Source organism: Tribolium madens, unplaced genomic scaffold (genome assembly GCF_015345945.1).
Source record: "Tribolium madens isolate multiple individuals breed KSU strain unplaced genomic scaffold, Tmad_KSU_1.1 Scaffold_20;HRSCAF=117;Tcas5.2_LG4, whole genome shotgun sequence".
NCBI classification, from domain to species: Eukaryota; Metazoa; Arthropoda; class Insecta; order Coleoptera; family Tenebrionidae; genus Tribolium; species Tribolium madens.
This window is the reverse complement of record NW_025400985.1, coordinates 2805692-2828943: the sequence shown is the minus strand read 5'-3', so window position 1 is coordinate 2828943 and position 23252 is coordinate 2805692. Positions and strand designations below refer to the sequence as shown.

Sequence of the window (23252 nt, the reverse complement as noted above, 5' to 3'; positions counted from 1 at the left end):
ATAACTTTGTTGCGCCACCCTATAAAGGAATTACCTATAATGATGAAAATATTTTTGGACCATAGAAAAAAATAAATGTCTATTGTTCAAAAAAAACGCATTTCGTTATCTTCTTTATTGTCAAAGTAATCGAAGAAATACGGAGCTCTGGGACATCCTGTATATGCATATCTTATTAGCTAAGTTTTCTAAGAAGTTTGAACCTGACTTACAAGAAGGCCAAAATATGTTAGCTTGTAATGTACTTGAGTCCTATTTTTAATTTATAAATTATTACAGTGTAAAATAAGTTATAAAATTAAATTCAACATGTTTCATTTTGGAAAAACTCACTTGTTCAATGAACAATAAAAGCGCAAACATCATTAATAATTAAATAATCTTTCAACAAAACACAGATTAATGAAATAATCCGATTTGTCTCATATGAAATTTAATTAATGGTTGGAAATTTATCGGTAATAGAAGTCCCAAACAATAGCACGTGTGAAATCCGAAGTGTGTGCCCCCACCTGACATAAAATAACCAATAATAAATCAATAGAAATGATTCATGCAGTGAGGGTGAGGCAACACGAAATTGGACTTCCACCACCATGGAACTACCCTCTCTAACTATCTCAATATTCCCCTAGAACCAATATATTGCCTGACATAACGCAGAAAGAAACATCAACAACACACATCCGTGAAGACAAGACATAAAACATTGTGCGCCCTTGTTTGAAGAGGAAATTTTGAAGGGTGATAATCGACTAAACTGAAACGCACACATCTTCTTCTTTGGGTTATATTGCTGTGACTAATGCCCAACCCTCGTGTAGATAAAACGCGAAGCTATTGTGCATTTGTCTTCCTCTATAGAGTTATTAGGCGCTACATTTACCGGCAAAAACACGTGACCACTAAATCAAAAACTGCCCGCCTCAAGGGTAAAATTATCCCCGTTGTAGAAATAAACGTCAATAATTGCGTTTCTACGTGGGAATTACGATAACGATTCATTTTCTTAATTGCTTCCTTTTGGTCGTGCATGTGCCGCATAAATTCACCTATTTTCATAAATAATAAAGTTTTATCTTTACCCTCCCGCAACGCAAAATAAAGGAGTTCCAGAAATATTTACTTGTAGAATACAAAGAATTGATTAAGTTTTAAATTACGTTGTTAAAAGAAGCATTGGGAGTACTTCCGGTGACACCGGAATCAACTTTGTTATTTTCAATAGAAAGTTATGTTTTTTATTGCGTTTTTTGGTGATTTTTAGAGAGTTTGAATTAGATTTCCCTATACCTAAATTTAACCGTTTTTGAAATATTTAGATTTTTTTGAAATTTTTTTAATTTGCATATTCCTCTTCAAAAATCGATAACTCTACCATTTTTAATTATATTGAAGTGGTATTTGGGCATACGAAAAACAAAGGTTAGATCTTCTTTCTCGTGTTTTTATAATTGGAAAAATAATTAACAAACCTCTAAAATTTAAGGTTACGTTTGGGAAACTTCAAATGCCCATAACTGAATTTTTTCAAATGGAAGGTCCCAGTTTTTTCTCCACTAAATGAAAGAGAATTTATTTCTGCATCGATTTATCAACATTCCCTGTACCTAAATTTAATGATTGGAAAAAATTCATTACTATTCATGGTAGTTTTTGCATAGTTTACCATGGAAATATTTCTCACTGAAAAAACGCCAAATTTTTTTCATAATTGTATTAAGTATTCTTCTCGCAAATACAAATTAAATTTATTTAATCTAACTTTATATTCTATTTTTTTCTTATTTCTAAATTTCTCACAATATCAAAAAAATTTACTATAACTTGAAAACTGTTAAACATAGGTATAGGGAATGTTAATACAGATCGAAGCAGAATTAAATTCCCCTCCATTTACTGAAGAAAAAATTGGGGTGTTTCATTTAGAAAAATTGAGTTAAGGGTATTTGAAGTTTCCTAAGCGTAACCTTACATTTTGGCAGTTTGTTAATTATTTTTCGAATTATGAATACACCAAAGGAAAGATCTAACCTTTCTCTCTCGTATACCCAAATACGGTTTCAAGATAATAAAAAATGGTAGAGTTATCGATTTTTGAATAAGAAGATTAAAATCTAAATTTTTTTAAAAAGGTCTAAATACTCGTATTTCGAAGACGATTAAACTTAGATATAGGGAAGGCTATGAAAACTCTTTCAAAATTACTTGAGTAATCCAAAAACGCAATAAAAAATATACCTTTTCATTTAAAATAACGAAGTTAATAACAGGAAGTGCCGCCATCAAAGAAAATATTGAAATAATGTGTGAATCTGTTTTAAAATCGTCGAAATGGAGCAGTGTACTCCCCCAGAAGTAAGAAAAACTGCTACAAAAGCAATTGAATACTAATTTAGCAAAATATTATGAGTAATTTGACAACTTAAGCTATCCTGCACATTACCGCCCAAGAGAAGTAATATTATTACTCCTCATGAGATTTAATGATGTGTTTCCCAACTTTTAAAAGGTTAGTAATCAGCATATTATAATAGTGATTTCATTCATGTAAATGCAGTTGGTGTTGAAAAACTACTTCCCATATTAAGTTTCAAAAATGACAATTACATAAATAACTAAACGATCAGTAATAATTTATTTAACAAGAAGATTGTTAAAACACCTTGAAAGTTAATACAGAATGTATCAGAATTCGCGTTCCAGAGAAAAATTTTAAGTAAGATAACATCAGGAACATGGAAAAAATGTTTTTTTCTATTTTGCGTCTGAAAGAAAGCTTATTTCGATACCAAAACCAATGCTTTAATGAGCCATTTCAACACCAATTTGGGTGCTGAAATAAACTAATACAATTTACTTTCTAGAGGTTGGTAATGGTGATTTTCAGCGGCGTTTTGAGCGATTTCAGGTGGTGTGCATGAAATATTTGCAGTATTCATTGTTAATTCAACAAAATTTTGAAAAATATTTGAGACTTGACACGAATTTTTCAAACTTCGTGACATTTATTACCAACCACCACATTATTACGGCAAAGTTTCTAAATTTTGAAAAATTGTCTTTTATGATAAAAAAGTACGTAAAACCCGCAAAATAGCATAAAATAATATTAAAAAATTCTATCTGTCAAAAAATTTTGACATTTATTGTGGACATTTGACTTTTTTATGTCTACTTTATGATAATGATAATGTTTTTTTATAAATAACATTAGACAGAGACAGCTTTTTTGTTTCCTCTTCTAATAGCCTGTAGCAAAAAACCTTGGAAAATTATTTGTCTAACAGAAATAGAGTGAAAGTGCAAGATTTAAACTCTCATAACTTCGAAATTTTTATAGGTTGAATTTTTTTTACATTTTTTCCATCTTACCTTACATGGCGCATTCTGTATTTATCGAAGATTGTTTATAATTAAATATTGTGTTTTTTTCTGACCCAACAGTTCGAAAATATGCAACCATTCATACAGAGGTATAATATACAATATTTAACAATCAATTTCACAAAAATTTTACCTTGAAACATATTTATGGACCAGCGTAGATGGAAAAAAGTGGGACTTGTATCAGTAGTGTTTTAATTGGTTAGTTGCAATCAACAGGCAGATTTAATTACATTTGTGGTTTTTAGTGATAAACAAGGTATGGCCAACTCAGAAACTATAGAAGAATTGTTTAGAAGAACTCCAGAGGATCTAGATTTTGTAATAGATGGCATGCATTTTGGCCGAGGCGATTCTTATCACGCCGAAAACACGTCCACGCATTTCAAGCACAAAACAACCGAAGTGAAGTGTTGGCAAATCGTAGATGAAAAACTCCAAGTGCTTGAAGAATCAAAAAATGAATTTTACACCTCGGAAACTTATATTATTCGATGGAAATCAAGCACGGAACATTTTCGATCTGAGCAAATTTTGAATACAACAGAAAACGAGATTTATTTTTATTGGAAAGGCGAAGACGCGTCCAAAGGATATTCACCATTGCCTGAGTCTATAGAAAAAGACAATCCTCCTGTTGAAAGAATAGTCCAATGGGCCGAACCACCGGCTTTTCTTCACCTATTTTCGGGAAAGTTTATCGTGCATATTGGAAAACACGGTTTTTTAAATGCGGCGCCACACTTGTACATCCTCAGAGGCGAGCTTGAGAAGGAAATACATTTATACGAACTGCCGCTGAAAAAAGGAAATCTGCGAAGTAGGACTTCATTTGTGGTTTTTTTTCCACACGAAAAATCCACGATTATTTGGCATGGGAAAAACTCAAATTCCCACAGCAGAGCATCGATTAGAAAAGCGACTGAGGACGTTTTCGGCTCCAATTGCACGGAAATTAGCCAAGGGTCTGAAAACGAGAAATTTCTAAATTGTTTTTGCAACGATGAAAAAGAGTATTTTGATGCCCCCCTCAAAAAAATCGATTATACGCCAAGATTATTTTATTTTAATACAATCACGGGGTGTTTTCTTGCTACTGAAATTGGGTGTAGCCACAGGAGTTCACACATAACTCCGCTCCCGTTTCTTCAGTCCCATCTTTACAGTCCCGAACAACCAGGTAAATAACACAAGGCGACAAAAAAAGTCATGTCGTGACAACTTGACAAATTTTATATCATTTTGTTCGTCTCAGTAAGACAAATCAAATGCACTAAAAAAAAATTTAATAATAAATAAATAAAATACTTTAAATTTAAAAAATCATTACTTAATAACTATTAAGCCGATTTCCTTCAAATAAAGACCATTCTAAAGGGATGGACTTGCCCTTTAGAATGATATGCAATTTGAAATTGTTTATTGGCAAACTTTTCTTCGAACAGTGTTCGAAGAAGTTCGAAGTAAATCGAAATAATCTAAGAAAAACCCTACGAGTAAATTTTTTTTTCTTCGTAACCATCGTGTAGAGCATCTCTTTATTAGTAAGAATCCAAATTTTTAAAATAATATACCGAGTAGTTTTCAAGATATGATTTTTTGAAGTTAAGTTTTGCTATTCAGGTATTGCGCCAAATAGGAGAAATGCATGTTAATCTTACTTAAAATTATATTTTTATAAAAGTATTTGTTTTAAGACTCTTCTTTTGCTTAAAAATGGTCAATTGCACCTTCTTTGTTCTAATTAGAATAAACAAAAATTGTTTCTTTACTTATAACGAGTACCTGCAGACTAATTAAAGCAAATAAAGAGTTTTTTTGTTCTAAAAATGATCACTGATCATTGAGCAAAGAGGATCTATAAGTTTAAGGCACGAGCCTTAAATATAAGGGCAAATCTTTTTCAAATCAAATCACTAAGCAACTGACTTATTGCATTCAACATCAGTAGAAAGTGATGAGAAAAAATTTGCTGAGAACATTTTCAAAAAAAAAGTTCAGAAAGCTAGAACAAAGTGAACAATTAAGAATCTGAATGGAAAGTCATTTAATTTGAAAAAGATTTGTTCTTATATTTAAAGTTACTGCTTTAAACTTCTAGATCCTTTTTGCTCAATGACCAGTGATCATTTTTAGAAGAAAAAAACTCTTTATTTGCTTTAATTAGTACGCAGGTACTCTTTGTTTGTTTTAAGTAAAGAAACAGTTTTTTGTTTATTCTAATTAGAAAAAAAAAAGTGCAATTGAGCATTTTTAAGCAAAAGAAGAGTCTGAAAACAAATACTTTTATAAAACTGCAATTTTAAGTAAGATTAACATGCATTTCTCCTATATGGCGCAATACCTGAATAGCAAACCTTAACTTCAAAAAATCATATCTTAAAAACTACTCTGTATATTATTTTAAAAATTTGGATTCTTACTAATAAAAAGATGCTCTACACGATGGTGACGAAGAAAAAAAATTACTCGTAGGGTTTTTCATAGATAACTTCGATTTGCTTCGAACTTCTTCGAACACTGTTCGAAGAAAAGTTTGCCAATATTAAATTTTAAATTGCATATCATTCTAAAGGGCAAGTCCATCCCTTTAGAATGGTTTTTATTTGAAGGAAATCGGCCTAATAGTTATTGAGTAATGATTTTTTAAAGTTAAAGTATTTTAAATTCATTTAAATTAGAAAAAAATTATTTTGTTCAAAGTGTGTGGACTTTTTAAAATTTTTTTTAGTGCATTTGATTTGTCTCACTGAGACGAACAAAATGATATAAAATTTGTCAAGTTTTCACGACATGACTTTTTTTTGTCGCCTTGTGTAATTCAAATCAATAAAATTTTGAATAAAATGAAAATTTTCAGCGATTTTTCTTCTGGACGACAACGACGAAATTTGGATCTGGTATGGATGGGAGCAGGAGGAGAACGACGACTTCAAAAGCGAGTGTTTTATCGCCGCCATTGATTATGCGAAACAGAAAAGCAAAAATATCAAAAGACTGGTCAAACTTCAGAAAGTAATTGCCGGTTTTGAACCGGAAGCATTTACACATTTATTTCCCTTTTGGGAAAAAAGACAAGACATCGCTCAACTACAAGAAAAGGTTGGTATTGGAAAAAGTGCTTTTTCGTTTTGTTGTAAGGTGGGTATGCTCACCTAAAGGAGTAAATCAGGTTTTTAATTGTTTTAGGCTGGTGTGTTGCTAAGTGCAAATCCTCTCATTGAAGTTATCTCGTCAGAGGAGTCTCCAGAATAACTAATTAAATTTATGCATTTTTCATGTGAATTTTAAAAGCCCACTCATTGATTGTGTTGCATTTTTTGTAGGAGTGTAGTGGTAATAAAAATTTATTTTAAAAATTACAATACATATAGGGTGTCCCAATGAAAACGAGCCACCACGAATATCTCAGAAACTAAAGACTTTGCAAAAAAGCCAAAACAGATCAGTTTTGCTTCTTTACCAAAATTGAAGCAGACCAACCATTCATGAGATACAGGATGTTCTAATAAAACGAACCAGAAAGAATTTGCAAAAAAAAAACGAAACAGGTTAATTTTATTTTTAAAAAAGACATTTTTTGACGATTTTAAAAGCGCCCCCAATAACCCTTGAACTTTTCCCACCTCAATTTCAAATGAAAATGTTCTTTGAAACCCTTTTCTAAAGTTGAATGGGATTATCTATTCATAAGATATTCACAAAAGATAATGTTTCTAATTTGTAATTACTTCTAATAAAAACTATTAAAATAAATTACCAAACTTATTTTTTTTTCGTTAGTTTATTGTCAAAATAATTGTACTAACTGCGGGTAATAAAGTTTCTTATAATTTAATGTAAGTACAGTTACGGAATTAAAATTTCGGGCAGTATTTCTCTGTCAAAAAGTTCGCTGTAAACTATCTTTTACTGTCATCATGACATACATTCATGACTGACATTTGACAATTAAACTTTTCTGTCAGTGACGCTACTTTTAAAAGATAAAATGACATAAACATGACAAGAGTAAAAAATGAGGTTATTAATGTAAATGTTGTTTTAGAGTTTACATTGTGAAAATGACAATATTGCCCGAAATTTTAATTCCGCAACTGTACCTAAAAAATAGTTAAGTTCCTTTGTACAGTTACATTAATAACCTCATTTTTTACTCTTGTCATTTTGACTTATATATTTTCAAAAATAGTGATTTGTGGCATAATAACGGGTAGGCAGCAGATCAAAGCGATGATTTAATTACACTTAGTTCAATTAATAAATTTCCTTAGACAGACAAATTGTTTAATTAACAATTTTAACAACAAAAAAAAAGTTTAATTGTCAAATGTCAGTCATGATGACAGTAAGAGGTAACTACTTTACAGTGAACTTTTTAAAGTGACAAAAAAATATTGCCCGAAATTTTAATTCCGCAACTGTACATACTGAAAGATTAGTTTTTTAGCCGATATTTTATGAATATTTAGAAATCATTTCATTTTGGAAAAAAGCTTTTAAAGAGCATTTTAAAAGTGTTTTAATTTTTTGTATCACCAGTGGTTGTTGCGTTTTTGCAGTCTTTTTAGTTTTCATTGGGACACCCTGTATACCATTAACTGGTCCACGAAGTTAGAATTTCCACAAACAGGTACAAAAAAACTTGATGGCGGTCTAGTATATATTAAAGTTTAAATTTTTCGTAATAAAAGAATAACAATAAAAATTACAACTCCCAGTTCTCTTAAAAATCACCTATCACAAAGTCACGCCACAATCACAACAGCTAAAATTATAATCTCTTCTTTTTCATCAAGGCTTTCCGTTTTTTCTCTTCTTCTTCTTGCTTCATATCTTCTAAATCCTCCATGATACCTTAAATAACAAGAATGAGACTTTTATCTAAAAACAACCAACCAAATTACCAATTTTCGTACTGATCACTTCTTCCCTCATTTGTTGGGCAAACGTAGATTCCATATTATCAATATCATCGTCAACGTTTCTGTATTTCGATTTATCATAGCCGAAAATTTCGCTAATATATTTTGAGTAATCTTCACCTTCTTCAGGTCCATCATCTATGAAATCATCCATTTCAGAATCATACTCCTCATCGTCCAAAATTCGCCCTGAAATCACAACATAAGAGAAAAAAAAACGACTTTAGTTTTATTTACTTTTGTTGACCAGCGGTTTTCTCTTTACATCACGAGGAGGAAAATCTTTTCTTCTGACATCAGGAGGCGGGAATTGTTTCGGTTTCAGATCTTTAGGAGGAAATTGTTTTGGTTTAAGGTCAGGTGGTGGTTTTTTGGGTGTAACTTCTTTGCTACTCAATTTTTGAGCTTCTTTTTTCCTTAAATCATTTAAATCTTTGACTTTGTTCAAATTACTTGAGCCCGGTTTAATGTGAGAAGGCACAGATTTTTTATCAATGATGGGCTGGTTATTTGAATTAATTTTCTTTGTGGTTTCAGGCATTTTACTACCAACTTGACTTTTTTTTATCAGATCTGCAGGACTTTTCTTTGCCAGATCTGGTAAATTTTTCTTTGTTAAATCACCGTTCAGTTTTGGAATTTTATTCACAGGTGGTTTCTCCAAAGGTGGGAGTTTTCCCTCCTTCCTGTCCCTCCATTCTTTCTCCCTTTCCAATTCTTTTTTCTGTTTTTTCGTAAACAATTTTTCTTCTTCTTTCGGCTTCTGTTCTATTATTATAGGTTCAAATTGTTTTTTCTCGGCTAGTTTCAGTAAATCGTTGAAATTTAATGGCGGAGGTGCTGTGGGTTTTGGTTTAGGTTTCGGTGCCACTTCCTGTTTCTCATTTTCAATTTCTTCTTCATCTTTGTGTTTTCTTCTCCGTTTGTGGGGCATGTTTGCCTCTTCCCGTTCCCTCTCAATAGCAGCCCTCACCCTTTCCTTAGTACTGTTTAAATCAGTGCTTATTTTCTTCTTTTTGTTTAAGCCAAATTTTGGTTCATCAGGCATTTTGCTGTACTTTTCCATCATTTTATTGTAAAACGCTGCTGCTTCCTGTGAAACATAGCCATAGTCATCTTCGTCAGGTTGAATAGGACCGGCCAGAGTCACTGAAGTGTTGTTTGCATCAATAGCGTCTTGAAGAACAGACTGGTTGGCGGATTTGGTACGTTTTAGCATCACATTTACCCTTCTTGTTGCTTTTTTGTCCTAAAATTGCGACCATAAACACTAAAACGACTCCTTAAACTCTTACTTTAGCTCTTAACGCCAACAGTTCTTCTTTTTTCTTCAAGGCCTCTAATTTTTTTCCTCTCTCTTCAGCTTCCTTTTTCGCCAAAAACTTTTTAATGTTTTCGGATAACTGTTTATTGCGTTGCTCCTTCTTCGGGGGCTCAAACTTCGTACTGTAATACCTGGCAGGCTGAAATTATCCATGAACTTGATGAAATGTTCCAGAAGAAATTGTTGTTGATGTAACAAGTGACTAAATTTACCTCTTTCTTTGCGACTTTCTCATTTTTTTGGGCGGTGTGCAGAAGTGTGCCAAAATCCATGTTTTTCCGTAAAAATTTCTCGAAAAAGTTGCAACAAAAACAGCAAAAATGCGATTTATGTCATGACATATTTCACTTTTACGTCGTACATGTCATCATCCGCCATTATCACTGAAATAAACGCGAAGGTAGGCGCAAAAGTTGTAAACATAGGCACAACACGAACACCAAAAACCCCAAATAAAACAGCGGGAAATACGAATTTTACAAATTTATTGCTTGAATTACAAAAGATTTTCCTCTGATCGAATGTACTCTCCGATGTCTGCTTGGTGGAAACAAACGGGCGTCAATGGATCTGCATGTTTACATTCTGCTGTCGATCTTGCCGCAACCCCAAACCCTAAGGGCAAATCAGACATACTATACACCAAAACCCCCTGGTATTTCTCCGTATTTTCACTAATTCTGCCTAATCCAGCCTTGGAAACATGATTACCATAAAGAAATTGTTGTTCTGCTGACGGTTTTAGCCAAATTTTGCACTGAAATTACACACTAATTTTCCACTTTAACAACCTTGGACTCACCTGAGCATAAGGCGCCAGATAACTCAACGCAGTTATGTGCAAACGAAATTTATTCGATTTTGTAAACTTCCCAAAACATGTTCCTGCAGAAATTAGTTGGTCTGCTGGCACACTTTCGGCCAGTTTTAAAATTTTCTCAGAAATGTAGTAAACTCGGTCTTTCTGTTCACGAAAGCAGTAAATTCCATCTGCTCGCTCTATTAGTAACTTAACGTTGGGTCCTATACTAAAATTAGTAAAATTACACACGTGATTGATGTTTTAGAATACTTACTATTTTGCCAACTTTTCAAACAAGGTTTTGGTTCGTTCCTCAGAGAGTCTTTTCATTTTTAATATATTTCATTAATTTCCAATGTAATATTATTATCGTATTGATTGTAATGGTTTTTGAGGTTAAAACTTGTTTTAAATTGTTGGTGACTTTTACTTAGTGTTTCCCCCTCTTAGCGATGGTCAACCTGTAGAGCGCCAACTTTGATTGAGGAAATTGCTTTGATTTGTTAAAATGACTACAAACGTTGGATTTTATTAAATATATTTGTAGATTCATAAAATAACGTTTTAACAACATTTAATAAGATTTAAAATCAATACCTCACACATTAAGAAGGTAAACAGGGAGATTCTTTGTCTTCAGCAAGTTCCATTAAACTGGACTTGATTTCTTTACTAATTTCTTCTGCTTCTGGTACCTCTGATATAACCCAGGTATCATCAGTACTCTCCAATTTTTCTCTACAAATCGGGCATGTATCGTGATTGGCATTCCTTAAAAAAATTCAGTTCGTTTAAATAAAAACATGACACAAAAACAAACCATTCTTCTATACATGGCAAACAATAACTGTGCATACAGGGTAAAATAACTTCATGTTTTCTTTCTAAACAAATGCAACATTCTTTTGTGTTGTCTGCAGGATTATCTTTAATATTGTTGACCACTTGTGAAACAGACATTCCACTAGTGGGAATAAAATCAGTAAGCAACTATTTAGGTAAATTGTCATACCTCCTGCTCTGTTCTTCAGCTGAAGACTGACATTTAAGTGTCTTGAACACTTTTAAAAACTCGTAGAGATTTAACAGTCGGTATGTATGCACTTTCTGAGTGTTAGAATCAATTTTTACGCAAGCTATTTGCACAGTAGCTTTCCAGAAAACAGTAGAATCAGTCCCTTTCTTAACAGCAAAAACTAATTGCTTCCCTTCTGAATCTAAACGTTGTTTTGAACTAAAATTTCCAAATTGAACAATAACAATCAGCAGATTTGATTTGTTACAGTTGGTTGAGCTCCCCAAGTATTGTCAAAAATTTTTCATAACTCAAAGTATGAATTTCTTCAGAAAGTAATGTAAGTATAGGCTCATCCGAGACAATATCATTAAAATACTCCTGAAATTGGGAACTCTGTTGTCCCATTGTTGTACAAAATAAATCACATGTAAAATAGGATTTGTCAGGTGACAGCTGACGTCTACAATAGCGCCCTCTGTGAGGAAAGGAACTCGAAATAAAAATTAACGATCGACAAGGTTTATTTGCTGATCAGCCTTATTATAATAAAAAAATTAATTTATTGAGGTTTTCCTCTTCCGAAGCCCCCTCTCTGTAACAAAACAAAGTAAAGATTAACTTAAAACCAACAAAAAACTTACAAATTCCAAATCAGCTGTACCAGCCCCCACATCAGCTTTTTTATCAGATCCAGGGCCCCCGAGAGTCCTTCTGTATCCAGCACGGTCTTCAGAGGGTTTACTAGATGTTTCCGATTTAAATGGTGTGGGACGGGCACGCGTTGTTTCCGTCCTGGCTTGTCTCTTAAGTGTTGATGGTACAATTTCAGGAGGCAAATGCAAAATGGTCCTCAAATATTCAATACCATTATTTGTCAAATACCAATAATAGTGTCGCCACGCAAATTGCTCCTTTACATATCCTTTCGATTTCAAAGACTGCAAAGCTTTGATAACTTGTAAATTGGAGATATTTTCCAATTCGGGATGTTTAGGTGCATGGGTATCTTTCTTGGCTACCATTACACCCTCCTTGAAAAGGTATTCGTAGATAGCAATCCTGTTCTTTTTGGGCATCAACATCCTGCAAAAATTATCATAAAAATATTGAGGTTATGAAACATGTCAACATCAAAGGCAAGTTTAAGTAACACAAAAAACGCTAAAATTCACAATAGACGTAATAAGACTAATCTGTAATTGAGTTACGTGAAATTTGTTATAAAGATGATTAAGATAAATTAAAATTTAGGAAAATAACTTACTTGACGCGATATACACCACAGCTGTCAAAACTGAAAAAGAATCAGTGCTACCAAGCTACTAGTAATTTCTATTTTTAATGTTGGCTTTCTGTAAATAGCTTTTTATTTGACATCTTTTGACACTTGTCAACAATTGTAGTTTTATAATTATTATTAAATTAAAATTAAATAATGGCTTCGTCTGAAGCAATCCAAGTGAGTTCTTTACCGTTGCCTCCAATGCAGTACATCAACCATTACACGGATGAGATGATTCGGCGAGGGCGAACCCCTAGGCCTCCTCCCCCGATTCAAGATACTTATCACATGTTTGGAAACGCGTTTAATACCGAAGAAAGCATAATCAGGCCTCTAGAAAGTCAAGTAAGTTCGTAAATATTTCCCTTGTTAAAAAATTTAATAAATTTATTATTAGGGTATCAAACGATTATATCCCCTCCACTTTGATAGACGAAGGGAATTGAAAAAATTGAACCAGTCGTTGTTGGCCAATTTTCTAGATTTACTCGACTTACTTGTGAACTGCCCCGATTCGCCAAAAAGAGCAGAAAAAGTCGAAGATTTAAGCCTGTTGTTTATTCATATTCACCATTTGTTGAATGAATTTCGGCCACATCAGGCCAGGGAAACACTGAGGGTCATGATGGAGTTGCAAAGACGACAAAGGATTGAGACGGCCAATAGATTTCAGAAACATTTAGACAAAGTAATGGAGATTTTGCAACAAGCAATTCAAAACCTGCCTGAACCAATGGAAGTTGATTCAAAGTTGCTTGTGGAAACCGAACTTTTAGTAAATCAAGAGAAGGCGTCAAAGGAGGAGAACAAATCTGATCCGTGTTTTATCTTAGATAGGATTATGTGCAAAATTGTGGATGATATGTAATAAGTAATTAATTTTCCAAATCGTTTTATTGAATACTAAGTATAGAAAACAAATTCAATTTAATCTCTAAATACTTTCCACAAATTATTAAAATCAACACACTGTCATTTAAATCCGAGTTAGTAGAAAAAAACATCTATTTACAACGCAAGCAGATTGTGTATAAGGATATTTTTGATATCTTACTAAGAATAAGCATGAACTTGTTTTGAATTGCATTTTTGCAATAGTGCTAAAAAACAACTAAAAATTAATTCCTCCAATTTCGGCCCCTCCCTCTTGAGCCACGGCCCCTTGACCGATTACCCCGTGAACCCCCACGATCTATAAATCAATTATTACATTCCAGAAACAAGTATAAATTCTCATACTTACCATACTGGAAGTTATTACTAAACTTTCCACTAGGGGGTGTATACAATTTGACATTGTCCCCGGAACGAGTTGGTCGACTATGTTTAGCCCCTGTATTTCCATTATCAAAAGTGATAGGAACATGTCTTTTTTGTCCACTAGTGGTGGCTGGTTTTTTCTACAAATTGAATATAGTAAACACTTCAATGTTAAAAGTCTTATTACCAATTCTTTCTCCACAATTTCCTGTTTGAAAGAAAGTGTGACGTTACATTTGTACATTGGGGGTTGATAAAACAAGTCTTTGATCAAAACGTTGATGTTGTTGAGTAGTGAGGGGGCAATTTTTGCTTTTGTAGTATTGACAGGATCCAATCCTGTAATGGGTTTTGAATTTAAAACTTTATTGCAGCCTTGTACCCCTCTAGAAAAATAAACCAGTCTTGCTCTAAAATCTTTCAAGATTTGGGGGTCATGAGTGAGAAAATCTGGACACTGACGAGCCAAACGATGAAAAGCAAACAACAGACATTCAACGAAAGAGAACTCCAAGTTGGGCATTTTGTAAACATCGGCATTCTCTGGAGGTGCTGGCATGTACAACTTGATTTTGTCAAAAATTTGAACTACGTGCAAGGAGGGGTTTTCAAATTTGCCACAATAGATACTAAGTTCGGCCAAATGTCTCAATAAATGAAGTTGGAACAATTCTCCTTGGTCCAAGGTAGCGATTTTGTCCCACTGGGGGAGAATCTGATCGCAATAATAAGCCACGAATTTTGTTGACTCGTTTTTTGCCTAAAAAATAGTTAAGAGTAGTGACAAGGGGGCAAAGGGTGTCTTACTGAAAATAAAGGAAGAGCGTGTGTGGTACAAATGATGACTCTGTCAACAATACAATCTTCAAGTGGATCAAAGTCTCGATCAAGTTCCATGATCTCTGAAAGGAAATCTAGGAGTTCCTGTTGACCTGCTGCAGTTTTTCCGTATTTTGAATTTTTTAAGCACCCTATTATCAATACGATTTCCTCAGAGCTAATATCATCCTGCAACTACATAAATAAGTTTTTATTTAATTCGTTGAAACTTTACAAACTTGTAAAAGCTTCTTGGACTCTTCAACAACAATATTCTCTATTTCTGTTGGTTGACTTTCAATGGGTTTGATAAATTTCAGGTGAATGAAATGGAGGCATTTTAGCCTAGCTGCGGCGTTGCTCAAAGAACGAATATGGTTATACATAGTCCTAAGTACATTGACTGAATCTTCCTTCCATAGCTGCAAAAGACACCAAGAAGCAGTTGTGTAATCACGCTGTTCTTCCAACTGCATCATTTGAGCAAGAATATCAGTGACTTTAGTCAAATGCTCCTTCACGTCTTTGCAAACAGAAACCAAATACCGCATCGCACATGCTCGAATTTTGCTTTCTTCGTCTTCACATAAATCCAGCAACGCGTTCAAAGCTTTATCCTGCAGTGAGGGAAAGTGTTTGAAAAATTTCGAAAGTATTTGTGCTGCCAGCATTTTCTCACTTTCGTTGCCTTTGATACCTTCAATGCTCTCGACATATTCGTTCAAATGCTAAAAGTTCGTGTTTTTAGGGGAGATTTAACCAAAAATGTCGTCGTGCTCACCTGGGAGACCTTGTCTTTGGCATCAGATAAAATATTATACTTTTCGTACAATTTCTCCAAGTTGTCACTCATCTTGCTGCTTGTTTCGATAAATCTATTAATCGAAAAGTGGTGGAAAACATTAACCAATATCTTGGCGTTTTTATGTAATTCTATTCAATAATTATTTACACAAACTAGATCACAAACCGGTCATTTTAGCGTGCCCATCGTCCATTTTGAATTGCCGGTACTAAAGAAAACTGTAAATTCTAATTACAAACAACATAAAAAAAAATTTCCTAAAAATTCAAATTTTGATAATTATTTTATTTAACAAAAAATATACAGTATGATGTATAAATAAAACTAGGTTTTTGAATTGACTTGTTGTAAGGAAATTCCATGCTCCAACACCTGTTCCTTTTTCCTACATTTGACAATCAAGGCTTCAAGTGACCACATTAAAATCGTTGTAAAAGTAACACAATTCATTATGACGACACAAAGTTTATAACTACCCGTAACATCGCGAACTAGACCTAAAACTAAACCACCAATTATTATACAAAAGCCATTCATCATCATTTCCATTCCGTTAGCAGAGGCTAGTTTTTCGATAGGAACATGAGCAGGAATCACTAATCCCATGTAGACTTTTCTTATTCCTTTTGCGATTCCGAGACCTAGAGCTATGACTAGCAGGAGGTAGAAGTCGTTCGACATGAGAAAAGCTACAATTTGGGTTTAATTAATATATTGGTGGCACATTACTATACTTACTGAATCGGGTGATAATAAGAAGAATAAGACTATATGCGTACATGAGTCGTGGCGGTTTTGTGAAAAAATTCCCTATATAAGGGGCAAAAAACCGGAAAATAATATCGGTGATTCCAAGTGTTGAGAGAAAAGTTGCGGTTTGTGCCGTATCCAAACCGAATTCTTGTAACATAAATGGTGTCAAAACGGTGAAATTTAATTCAGCGAAAATGGCCAAAGCCATGCCCATCATAATATTGACAAAAATCGGGTCTTTGAGTAAGTCCAAATCGAACGTTTTGACGATGTTTTGGAAGAGTCGCCCCCAGACCGTTTCTTCGGTTTTTGTTACCACTGGGAGTAACTCCTCGATTGTTTGTTTTTCGGTTTTCATATGCCACTCAACCGGTTGTAGTAACAAAGCCGCGATGAAAACATGAGCACAAATACCGCCGAAAATAAAAGTAACATCTTGTGGTGTGTAAATAGTCATCAAAAAACCGATTAATTGAGGGATTATAATAGGCCCTAAGCCGGTTATAGTAACCGCAAAACCCATCGCAACGTTTCTTTTTTCTTTGAAATACATATTCAGGGCTAGTCCATACGATGATTGGCACATACCAATCCCCAAAGCTACGAAAAAACAAACTTTAGATCGGTTTTTCCCCCAAAAGTGTGACTAATTACAAGTTATGAGTCCGTAAGAAACAACAAAGTGAGCAAAACTTTTCGAAAATGACGTAAGTACAACTCCTCCTGTAAGTAAAAATGCGGCAAGAAAAGCAACTTTTCTGCACCCGTAAACTTTAAGTAGTACACCATTGATAAGTCCAGTCATCATTCCGAAAGCTCCATTCAAATTAATGATTAATGAGCCTTGAGTCGCTGATAAGCCGAGTTCGGTGAATGTGTCTTTGAAGATAAGGCCGAAACAATGAATCAGAGGTACTGTAATAAACTGAAACAAAATTGAATTTAGCGCCACATTGATGCCAACACAAATACTACACAAAGCACTAAATTTACATAAAAAGTCGATAATTTGAATTAATTAATACTTACGTTGCTTAAAGCGTTGGCGAAGACTATGACCCAACCATAACCTCCGTCTGGTGGGATTTTAACCAGTTTTTGCTTGTTTTCAGTCGTTTCCATTTTATTTGTTCTTTTTTACGAATATGTGAACGAAACAGAAATGAGTTAAGTACTACTCATGGGAGATTTTTTATTGCATAATTGTTTGCTTGTCAATAGCAGCGAGTAATTACAGCGTGCGCTACAGTCAAAGTCAGGCTTATTAATAACGGTTAGTGATGGAGGTTGGAGTGAATCACTATCATTTCTGATAAATCATCAGTGATAAAGACAAGAGAATTGACTGTGATTTTTTAAATCGTTATCATTTTTTGTTTTGTAATAATTAAAAACCATTTGGAAATATATCTATTCGCAAATGTCTTAAAACTGACTATTTTTGTGACTAACTTCATTAGTAGCTTTCAGCCATGGAGGAAAAATTCTATTTTTACGCCTAAGCATTTTTACTTTTACCATGACATTGTTGACATTTAACAATGTTGTTTCTTTCTTGACTCGTTTGCTGCTTCAACAACTTCTGAAGAGATCATCAGCATTCGACATTTTGCACTACTGAGTGCACTAGTTAAATTAATATTCATTTTCGAAACTCTCATCACAAATTCCGATACTGATGCATGATTATTTTGTTTATTTACTTGCTAGTTATAGTGGTACTCTTTTCTTTCCATCTATACGTTTGTGGATAAAATAGTAAATGTTGTTTGGAGTAAAAGTGAGTTATGTGGCTGAGCTAAATTATAATAAACGTTCAGCGTCGCCACATAAACTGTCACTTTTACTCCTAATACATAATATACTATTTTAGTACTAAAATTAAAAATGCTATAAAATTTAAGACAAAGCACGATTTTTAAAATTTTAAGGCAGTCAAAATAGTCACTTTTTTGTAATTTTTTTGCATTGATGTAAAAATAGAAACGTTCTTCGAAAATTTAAACTTTGATGAAGATCGATGAAAAAACTTATTTTGTATTTTATGCTTATTAGGTTTTGCAACTCATTTTATTTTAATTTTGATAAAAATCATACAAATAGATATACAGGGTGCGCCAGAACTCTCGCCCCAGAGAAAATTTTCAAGTAAGGTAAGATATCAGGAACATGAAAAAAATGTTTAAAAAATTCTATCTGTTAAAATTTTTTTGACATTTGACATTTTTTTATACCTACTTAATTATACTGATGATCTTGTATTTTTTTTTTACAATTATTTAGTAAAGGGACAAAAATTTTGCCAATAAAAGCCACAAATAACATTGAACAGAGTTACAATTTAGGATACAGCTTCCTTGTTTCCTCTTTTAATAGCCTACAGCAAAAAAAACTTGTAAAATTATTTTTCCAACAGAAATAAATAGAGTCAAGGTGCAATCTTTAAACCCTCATAACTTCGAAATTTTTATAGATAATTTTGCTTTAACATTTTTCCCATGTTCCTGGTATCTTACTTTATATGGCATTTTTCTCTGGGGCGCGAGTTCTGGCGCACCCTGTATAATAAAAAAATTCCAAAAATATAAAATCCTCTTTCAACTTGATACAAACTGCATAGTCACTTTTGCGATTTAGGAAAATTTAATAATTATGAAAAATAAAATCACCAAAAATATTTCCAGTCTATGAAATCACAAAAATTTTAATGAAATCAAAACTGCCAATAGCTACGCACTTTATTGTAGTGAAAAACGCAGAAGAATAGTAACGTCATCAAAAAGCAAAAATTCTAAATCAGATCTAGATTTTTTCGAGTCATTTAAAAGTCATAAACTCAAAATTTTCACATTTTCAAAAATAAAAATTAGTCGCTACTGTAATTAATTGTAACTAAGGCGTCAAAAATAGTGTAATTTTTTTCTTTTTAGAGGGGTTAAGCACGTTTTTGAGCTTAAAACCCAAATGTTTCCCAATATTGCGTTAAACTAGGCCGAAAAATCAAAATAGTAGGCAAGAATAATGTCGTTTTCTATTTTTAGGTGTTTAAACAAAAACTCATTTTTTGTGAAATTTTATTAAAAAAGCCGAATAATCACCAAATTAGGTTGTGTGCAATGTTTTTTTTTTGCTTTTGTTAAGTGTTTAAGAACGTTTTCTAGCCAGAAACGCAATTTTGTGAGACTTTTTGCACAAGTTAGGGTACGTCAGGGAAAGATGGACCACACCTACTGTAAAATGATGATCTTTATTATTTCAGTTCAAACCACGAATGTCCGTTCTCATACCATGATCTTTAAGACAACTTGTAAAAGTAACAAAACAAAAAAAAAACATTTTTTTAAACACTCATAAAAATTAAAATATTTTGATGTGTAATTTAAAGGTCTATTAACACTAAATACGAGTTTCTAATTGTTATTTTTTCAATTTACCAAAATCGTAATAGTTTTACCGTTCAGCCATGGAGTAAAAATTCTATTTTTGCGCCTAAGCATTTTTACTTTTACCATGACATTGTTGACATTTACCAATGTTGTTTCTTTCTTGACTCTTTCGCTGGTTCAGCAATTCCTGGAGGGGTACACTGTAGATCATCATTCGATTTTGCACTACTAACTGCACTAGTTAAATTGATAAATATTTTCGAAATCTCAACACAAATTCCGTGATGTTTGTTATACATTTTTTATTTTTTTAATTTATCAATATTTTTTTTATTACATAAAAATCATTTGATAATAAGTAACTATCTTATCATTCGTTTCTATTTCCAAATAATAAGTGAAAAATTGCTAGTGTAAATTAAAAGAAACGTTAAAAAATGTAGAACTTTATTAAGTTTCAATTTACAATAATTTATATTTTATTGTTTGTTGTATCACTAGCCTCTGGGTCATTTTTCTTATATTTGAAAATAAGCCCTTCGATGGTCCACAGGACGATCGTTAAGAAAGTAACAAAGTTCATAATTACGATACAAAAGAAATAACTTCCGGTCAAATCGCGCACAATTCCTAGAATAAATCCTCCTGTTAAAATGCAGAAACCATTGGCCATCATTTCCATCCCCGAGGCCGATGGTAATTTTTCTAGGGTGACATGGGAGGGTATAATTAATCCCACATAGACCCTCCTCACTCCTTTCGCAATCCCAAGTCCTGCTGCAATACCCAAAATTGCGTAAAAGTGTGTCGAGATTAAAAGAACTAAAAAAATCTGTTAACTGTTGCTAATTGTAAAAAAACGTACTTGATCTCATGATAATGAGCACAATTAGTGTGAAAATAAACATTTGTCGCGGTGAAGTTTTCAAACAATCTCCAATATAAGGTGCTAAAAATCTGAACGCGATGTCGGCCACCCCCGCCATGGAGAGAAAAGTCGCAATTTGGTCGTTGTTGAGCCCCAAATCATTCAAAATAAAGGGAATTAAAATCGTGAAATTCAATTCGGAGAAAACTGCAAACGCAAGTCCGATTAAAATGTTGACGAAAATCGGATCTTTGAGTAAATCCAAATCGAAGAATTTGGCAATGTTGCTCAAGCGTTGGTTTTTCGCCGGTTGATTCAAGCTTAAACTGCTGTCGCAAATCTCATTATCACAATACTCATCTTTCGAATCTAGAATTATCCGAAAAAATGTCAAAAGATGACTTTTGATCCGAAATTTTTACTTCTGTCTTGCACAGTGAGCGGTTCCTCTTCCACTTTCATGTGCCATTTGACCGGCTGTAAAAGCAAAGCTGTGACAAAAAAATGTGCACAGATCCCGCCAAAAATCAAAATTACTCCTTCCGGTGTATAAAACTTCATTAACAAATTGATTAATTGCGGTATCACTATTGAGCCAAATCCGGTGATTGTGACTGCAACACTCATCGCTTTGCTCCGGCGTTTCCGGAAGTAGGTGTTGAGGGCTAAGCTGTACGAAGCTCGCGACATGCCCAAACCCAAAGCTGCAATCACTGCAATTAAAACACGTTTCCGGGTGATTGCTACAACCAACATGCGATCATTCCGTAAGAAATGATAAAAAATTGGAAACTCCGGGCGAGTGAAGTCAGTGTGACCCCGGAAAAGTATAGGACTGCAGCGACTAGGGCGATTTTCCGGTAACCGAACATTTTTAACAACACGCCGTTCAAAAGTCCGGTTAGGAGGCCGAAAGCTGCATGAAGGTTCATTATAAAAGAGCCTTGAGCTGCTGATAATCCCAATTCGGCGAATGTATCTTTAAAGATAAGGCCGAAACAATGCATCATTGGGATGTAAATGAACTAGAAATTGACTTTTTACCAGTTTATTGATCCAAAATTGGAAGCTTACATCATTGGGATGTAAATGAACTAGAAATTGACTTTTTACCAGTTTATTGATCCAAAATTGGAAGCTTACGCTATTGAGAGCCATCGCTATAGCGATCACCCAGCCGTAACCCCCATCTGGTGGGGCTTTCGTTATTTTTACATTTTTCATGTTTCACTTTTAGTCGTCTACTGAGCAGACATTTGGCACTCGAATTCCATATCCATGTCGGAGATACCAACGATAAAATCTGAATTGTTTAATGCGTTTTTTATGTTATCTCAAGTCCATTTTTTTCCACTGATATTTGTAATTGAGTGCAGTTAGGCTAAAATGTGGACAACAGTGCGCAAGTCCGGGAAGAAACCGGATTTTGGGCGTTTTACCGGAATTCGTGACGTCACCGGAACATTCATACCATAACACACAGCAAAATCTAAATCCTTTAATTTTAAGTATCAGGTTGTATATTTTACTTTCATTTGAATAAATAACAAATTATTTTAATAAGTTCACAACTTATTTATACTGCAACTAAAAATTAAATTAAAAAATAATTTTAATTAGTGTTTAATTAGTTATTTATTTACTAATAAGATAACACGTAAATGTGGTTTTAAATGACATAATTAAATTAAAGAAAAATTAGTAATACCTAATAAAAAACATCTATTATTAGGTATTAAAATGACGAATTCTGACCAGACACAATTTAACATAACTCTTTAATTTATTGATAGCTTAATTTTTTTAATAAAGTTGCAGTTGTGAAATTAAACAATTTGAAATCATTTTTATTCAATCCAAACAAATTTTTACAACAAACTACAAACACAAGTAATTTTAAATATTTGACAATTTAATTTTACTATAGTAAATTTAATAGAAAATAATATATTAAAAAAAATGTAGATTATTTATTATGTAGTAGGATTTTTTTTTTCTTACTATAACAGTGTTTGTTTTATTAGTACTAAAAATTGATTTGCAAATATTATTGTATTAAAGTTGGAAGTATTTTTTGGTAATAATTTGTTTACTAATAGGGCAGACAGTTTTCCGATGGCTATGATTTTTTTTTTAATACACAAAAATAAACTAAAATCAAAATTGATGGTTTATTTAATAATAACAAAAATAAATTTGTTACAATTCTTTTTTTGTAAAGATTGCCACGAGTTCAAAAGAGTTAACACGTCTACCTGTTTGAATTGAACAAAAATTAATAATGAACTTATTTAATTTGTCATTTACAACTTTATCAAAAAAAAAAAATAAGTATCAATATTTTAATGAGTTATATTAAATAGTCTTTGGTTAGATTTGCTCATTTTATTTCCTACTAATCGATAGTTTTTATTAGGTGTTCCTAATAAAAATATTGTTTTTTTTTTAATTATGTCCTTTATAACGCCATTTACTTGTTATCGTAGTAAATAATTAAACATCAAGTGAAATTACTTTTTAATTTAATTTTTGGTTGCAGTATAAGTTGTGAATTTTTTTTAAAATAGTTTCTTATTACTCACTTAAATGTAAAATCGGTAACTGAACTTCACTTTAAACTAAA

General features: G+C 32.9%; 9 protein-coding genes across 12 annotated transcripts in view; 2 read left to right on the top strand and 7 right to left on the bottom strand.

Moving 5' to 3' along the window:
- LOC123005598 (supervillin-like) overlaps positions 1-6749 on the top strand; it is a 55855-nt gene extending 49106 nt beyond the window's left edge. Inside the window, exons 1-4 of one of the 3 annotated variants that reach the window (XM_044399415.1) lie at positions 3458-3588; positions 3636-4567; positions 6248-6489; positions 6577-6749. In XM_044399415.1, coding sequence (XP_044255350.1) covers positions 3649-4567; positions 6248-6489; positions 6577-6642 — 1227 coding nt within the window. In that variant the 5' untranslated portion in view covers positions 3458-3588; positions 3636-3648 and the 3' untranslated portion in view covers positions 6643-6749. Of the gene's footprint in view, positions 1-3457; positions 3589-3635; positions 4568-6247; positions 6490-6559 lie in introns of those variants that run through there. The other 2 variants (XM_044399414.1, XM_044399413.1) reach the window with 2 other exon arrangements.
- Positions 6750-8036: 1287 nt separating this feature from the next.
- LOC123005122 (protein SPT2 homolog) lies at positions 8037-10019 on the bottom strand. The gene is made up of 5 exons (XM_044398741.1): positions 9849-10019; positions 9608-9775; positions 8550-9561; positions 8295-8501; positions 8037-8244 (listed from the first exon to the last, which is right to left on the bottom strand). The coding sequence occupies exons 1-5, from the start codon at positions 9906-9908 to the stop codon at positions 8162-8164; spliced, it is 1530 nt and encodes a 509-aa protein (XP_044254676.1). The 5' UTR covers positions 9909-10019; the 3' UTR covers positions 8037-8161.
- Positions 10020-10104: 85 nt separating this feature from the next.
- LOC123005261 (60S ribosome subunit biogenesis protein NIP7 homolog) lies at positions 10105-10886 on the bottom strand. The gene is made up of 3 exons (XM_044398938.1): positions 10713-10886; positions 10439-10664; positions 10105-10393 (listed from the first exon to the last, which is right to left on the bottom strand). The coding sequence occupies exons 1-3, from the start codon at positions 10766-10768 to the stop codon at positions 10133-10135; spliced, it is 543 nt and encodes a 180-aa protein (XP_044254873.1). The 5' UTR covers positions 10769-10886; the 3' UTR covers positions 10105-10132.
- Positions 10887-10965: 79 nt separating this feature from the next.
- LOC123005260 (RING finger protein 141-like) lies at positions 10966-11921 on the bottom strand. Its single transcript, XM_044398937.1, has 4 exons — positions 11722-11921; positions 11451-11672; positions 11259-11402; positions 10966-11209 (listed from the first exon to the last, which is right to left on the bottom strand). The coding sequence occupies exons 1-4, from the start codon at positions 11859-11861 to the stop codon at positions 11044-11046; spliced, it is 672 nt and encodes a 223-aa protein (XP_044254872.1). The 5' UTR covers positions 11862-11921; the 3' UTR covers positions 10966-11043.
- A 38-nt stretch (positions 11922-11959) lies between these two features.
- Positions 11960-12787, bottom strand: LOC123005036 (40S ribosomal protein S10-like). Its single transcript, XM_044398626.1, has 3 exons — positions 12721-12787; positions 12098-12539; positions 11960-12048 (listed from the first exon to the last, which is right to left on the bottom strand). Exons 2-3 carry the CDS (start codon positions 12536-12538, stop codon positions 12016-12018), a joined length of 474 nt encoding a protein of 157 aa, XP_044254561.1. The 5' UTR covers position 12539; positions 12721-12787; the 3' UTR covers positions 11960-12015.
- Positions 12788-12802: 15 nt separating this feature from the next.
- Positions 12803-13677, top strand: LOC123005035 (mediator of RNA polymerase II transcription subunit 7). The gene is made up of 2 exons (XM_044398625.1): positions 12803-13083; positions 13136-13677. Exons 1-2 carry the CDS (start codon positions 12892-12894, stop codon positions 13604-13606), a joined length of 663 nt encoding a protein of 220 aa, XP_044254560.1. The 5' UTR covers positions 12803-12891; the 3' UTR covers positions 13607-13677.
- LOC123005032 (apoptosis inhibitor 5) lies at positions 13614-15818 on the bottom strand. 2 transcript variants are annotated; one of them, XM_044398620.1, is made up of 6 exons: positions 15599-15818; positions 15057-15545; positions 14806-15012; positions 14186-14758; positions 13982-14138; positions 13614-13930 (listed from the first exon to the last, which is right to left on the bottom strand). In XM_044398620.1, the coding sequence occupies exons 1-6, from the start codon at positions 15668-15670 to the stop codon at positions 13857-13859; spliced, it is 1572 nt and encodes a 523-aa protein (XP_044254555.1). In that variant the 5' UTR covers positions 15671-15818; the 3' UTR covers positions 13614-13856. The 2 variants fall into 2 exon arrangements, with proteins under 2 accessions (XP_044254555.1, XP_044254556.1); XM_044398621.1 differs by having other exon boundaries at positions 14806-15006.
- A 127-nt stretch (positions 15819-15945) lies between these two features.
- On the bottom strand, positions 15946-20035 carry LOC123005034 (monocarboxylate transporter 12-like). Its single transcript, XM_044398624.1, has 5 exons — positions 19906-20035; positions 17405-17507; positions 17030-17300; positions 16361-16975; positions 15946-16311 (listed from the first exon to the last, which is right to left on the bottom strand). Exons 2-5 carry the CDS (start codon positions 17495-17497, stop codon positions 15947-15949), a joined length of 1344 nt encoding a protein of 447 aa, XP_044254559.1. The 5' UTR covers positions 17498-17507; positions 19906-20035; the 3' UTR covers position 15946.
- A 156-nt stretch (positions 20036-20191) lies between these two features.
- Positions 20192-21969, bottom strand: LOC123005033 (monocarboxylate transporter 12-like). The gene is made up of 5 exons (XM_044398622.1): positions 21773-21969; positions 21384-21654; positions 21052-21333; positions 20627-20998; positions 20192-20583 (listed from the first exon to the last, which is right to left on the bottom strand). Exons 1-5 carry the CDS (start codon positions 21851-21853, stop codon positions 20234-20236), a joined length of 1356 nt encoding a protein of 451 aa, XP_044254557.1. The 5' UTR covers positions 21854-21969; the 3' UTR covers positions 20192-20233.
- Positions 21970-23252: the final 1283 nt, after the last annotated feature.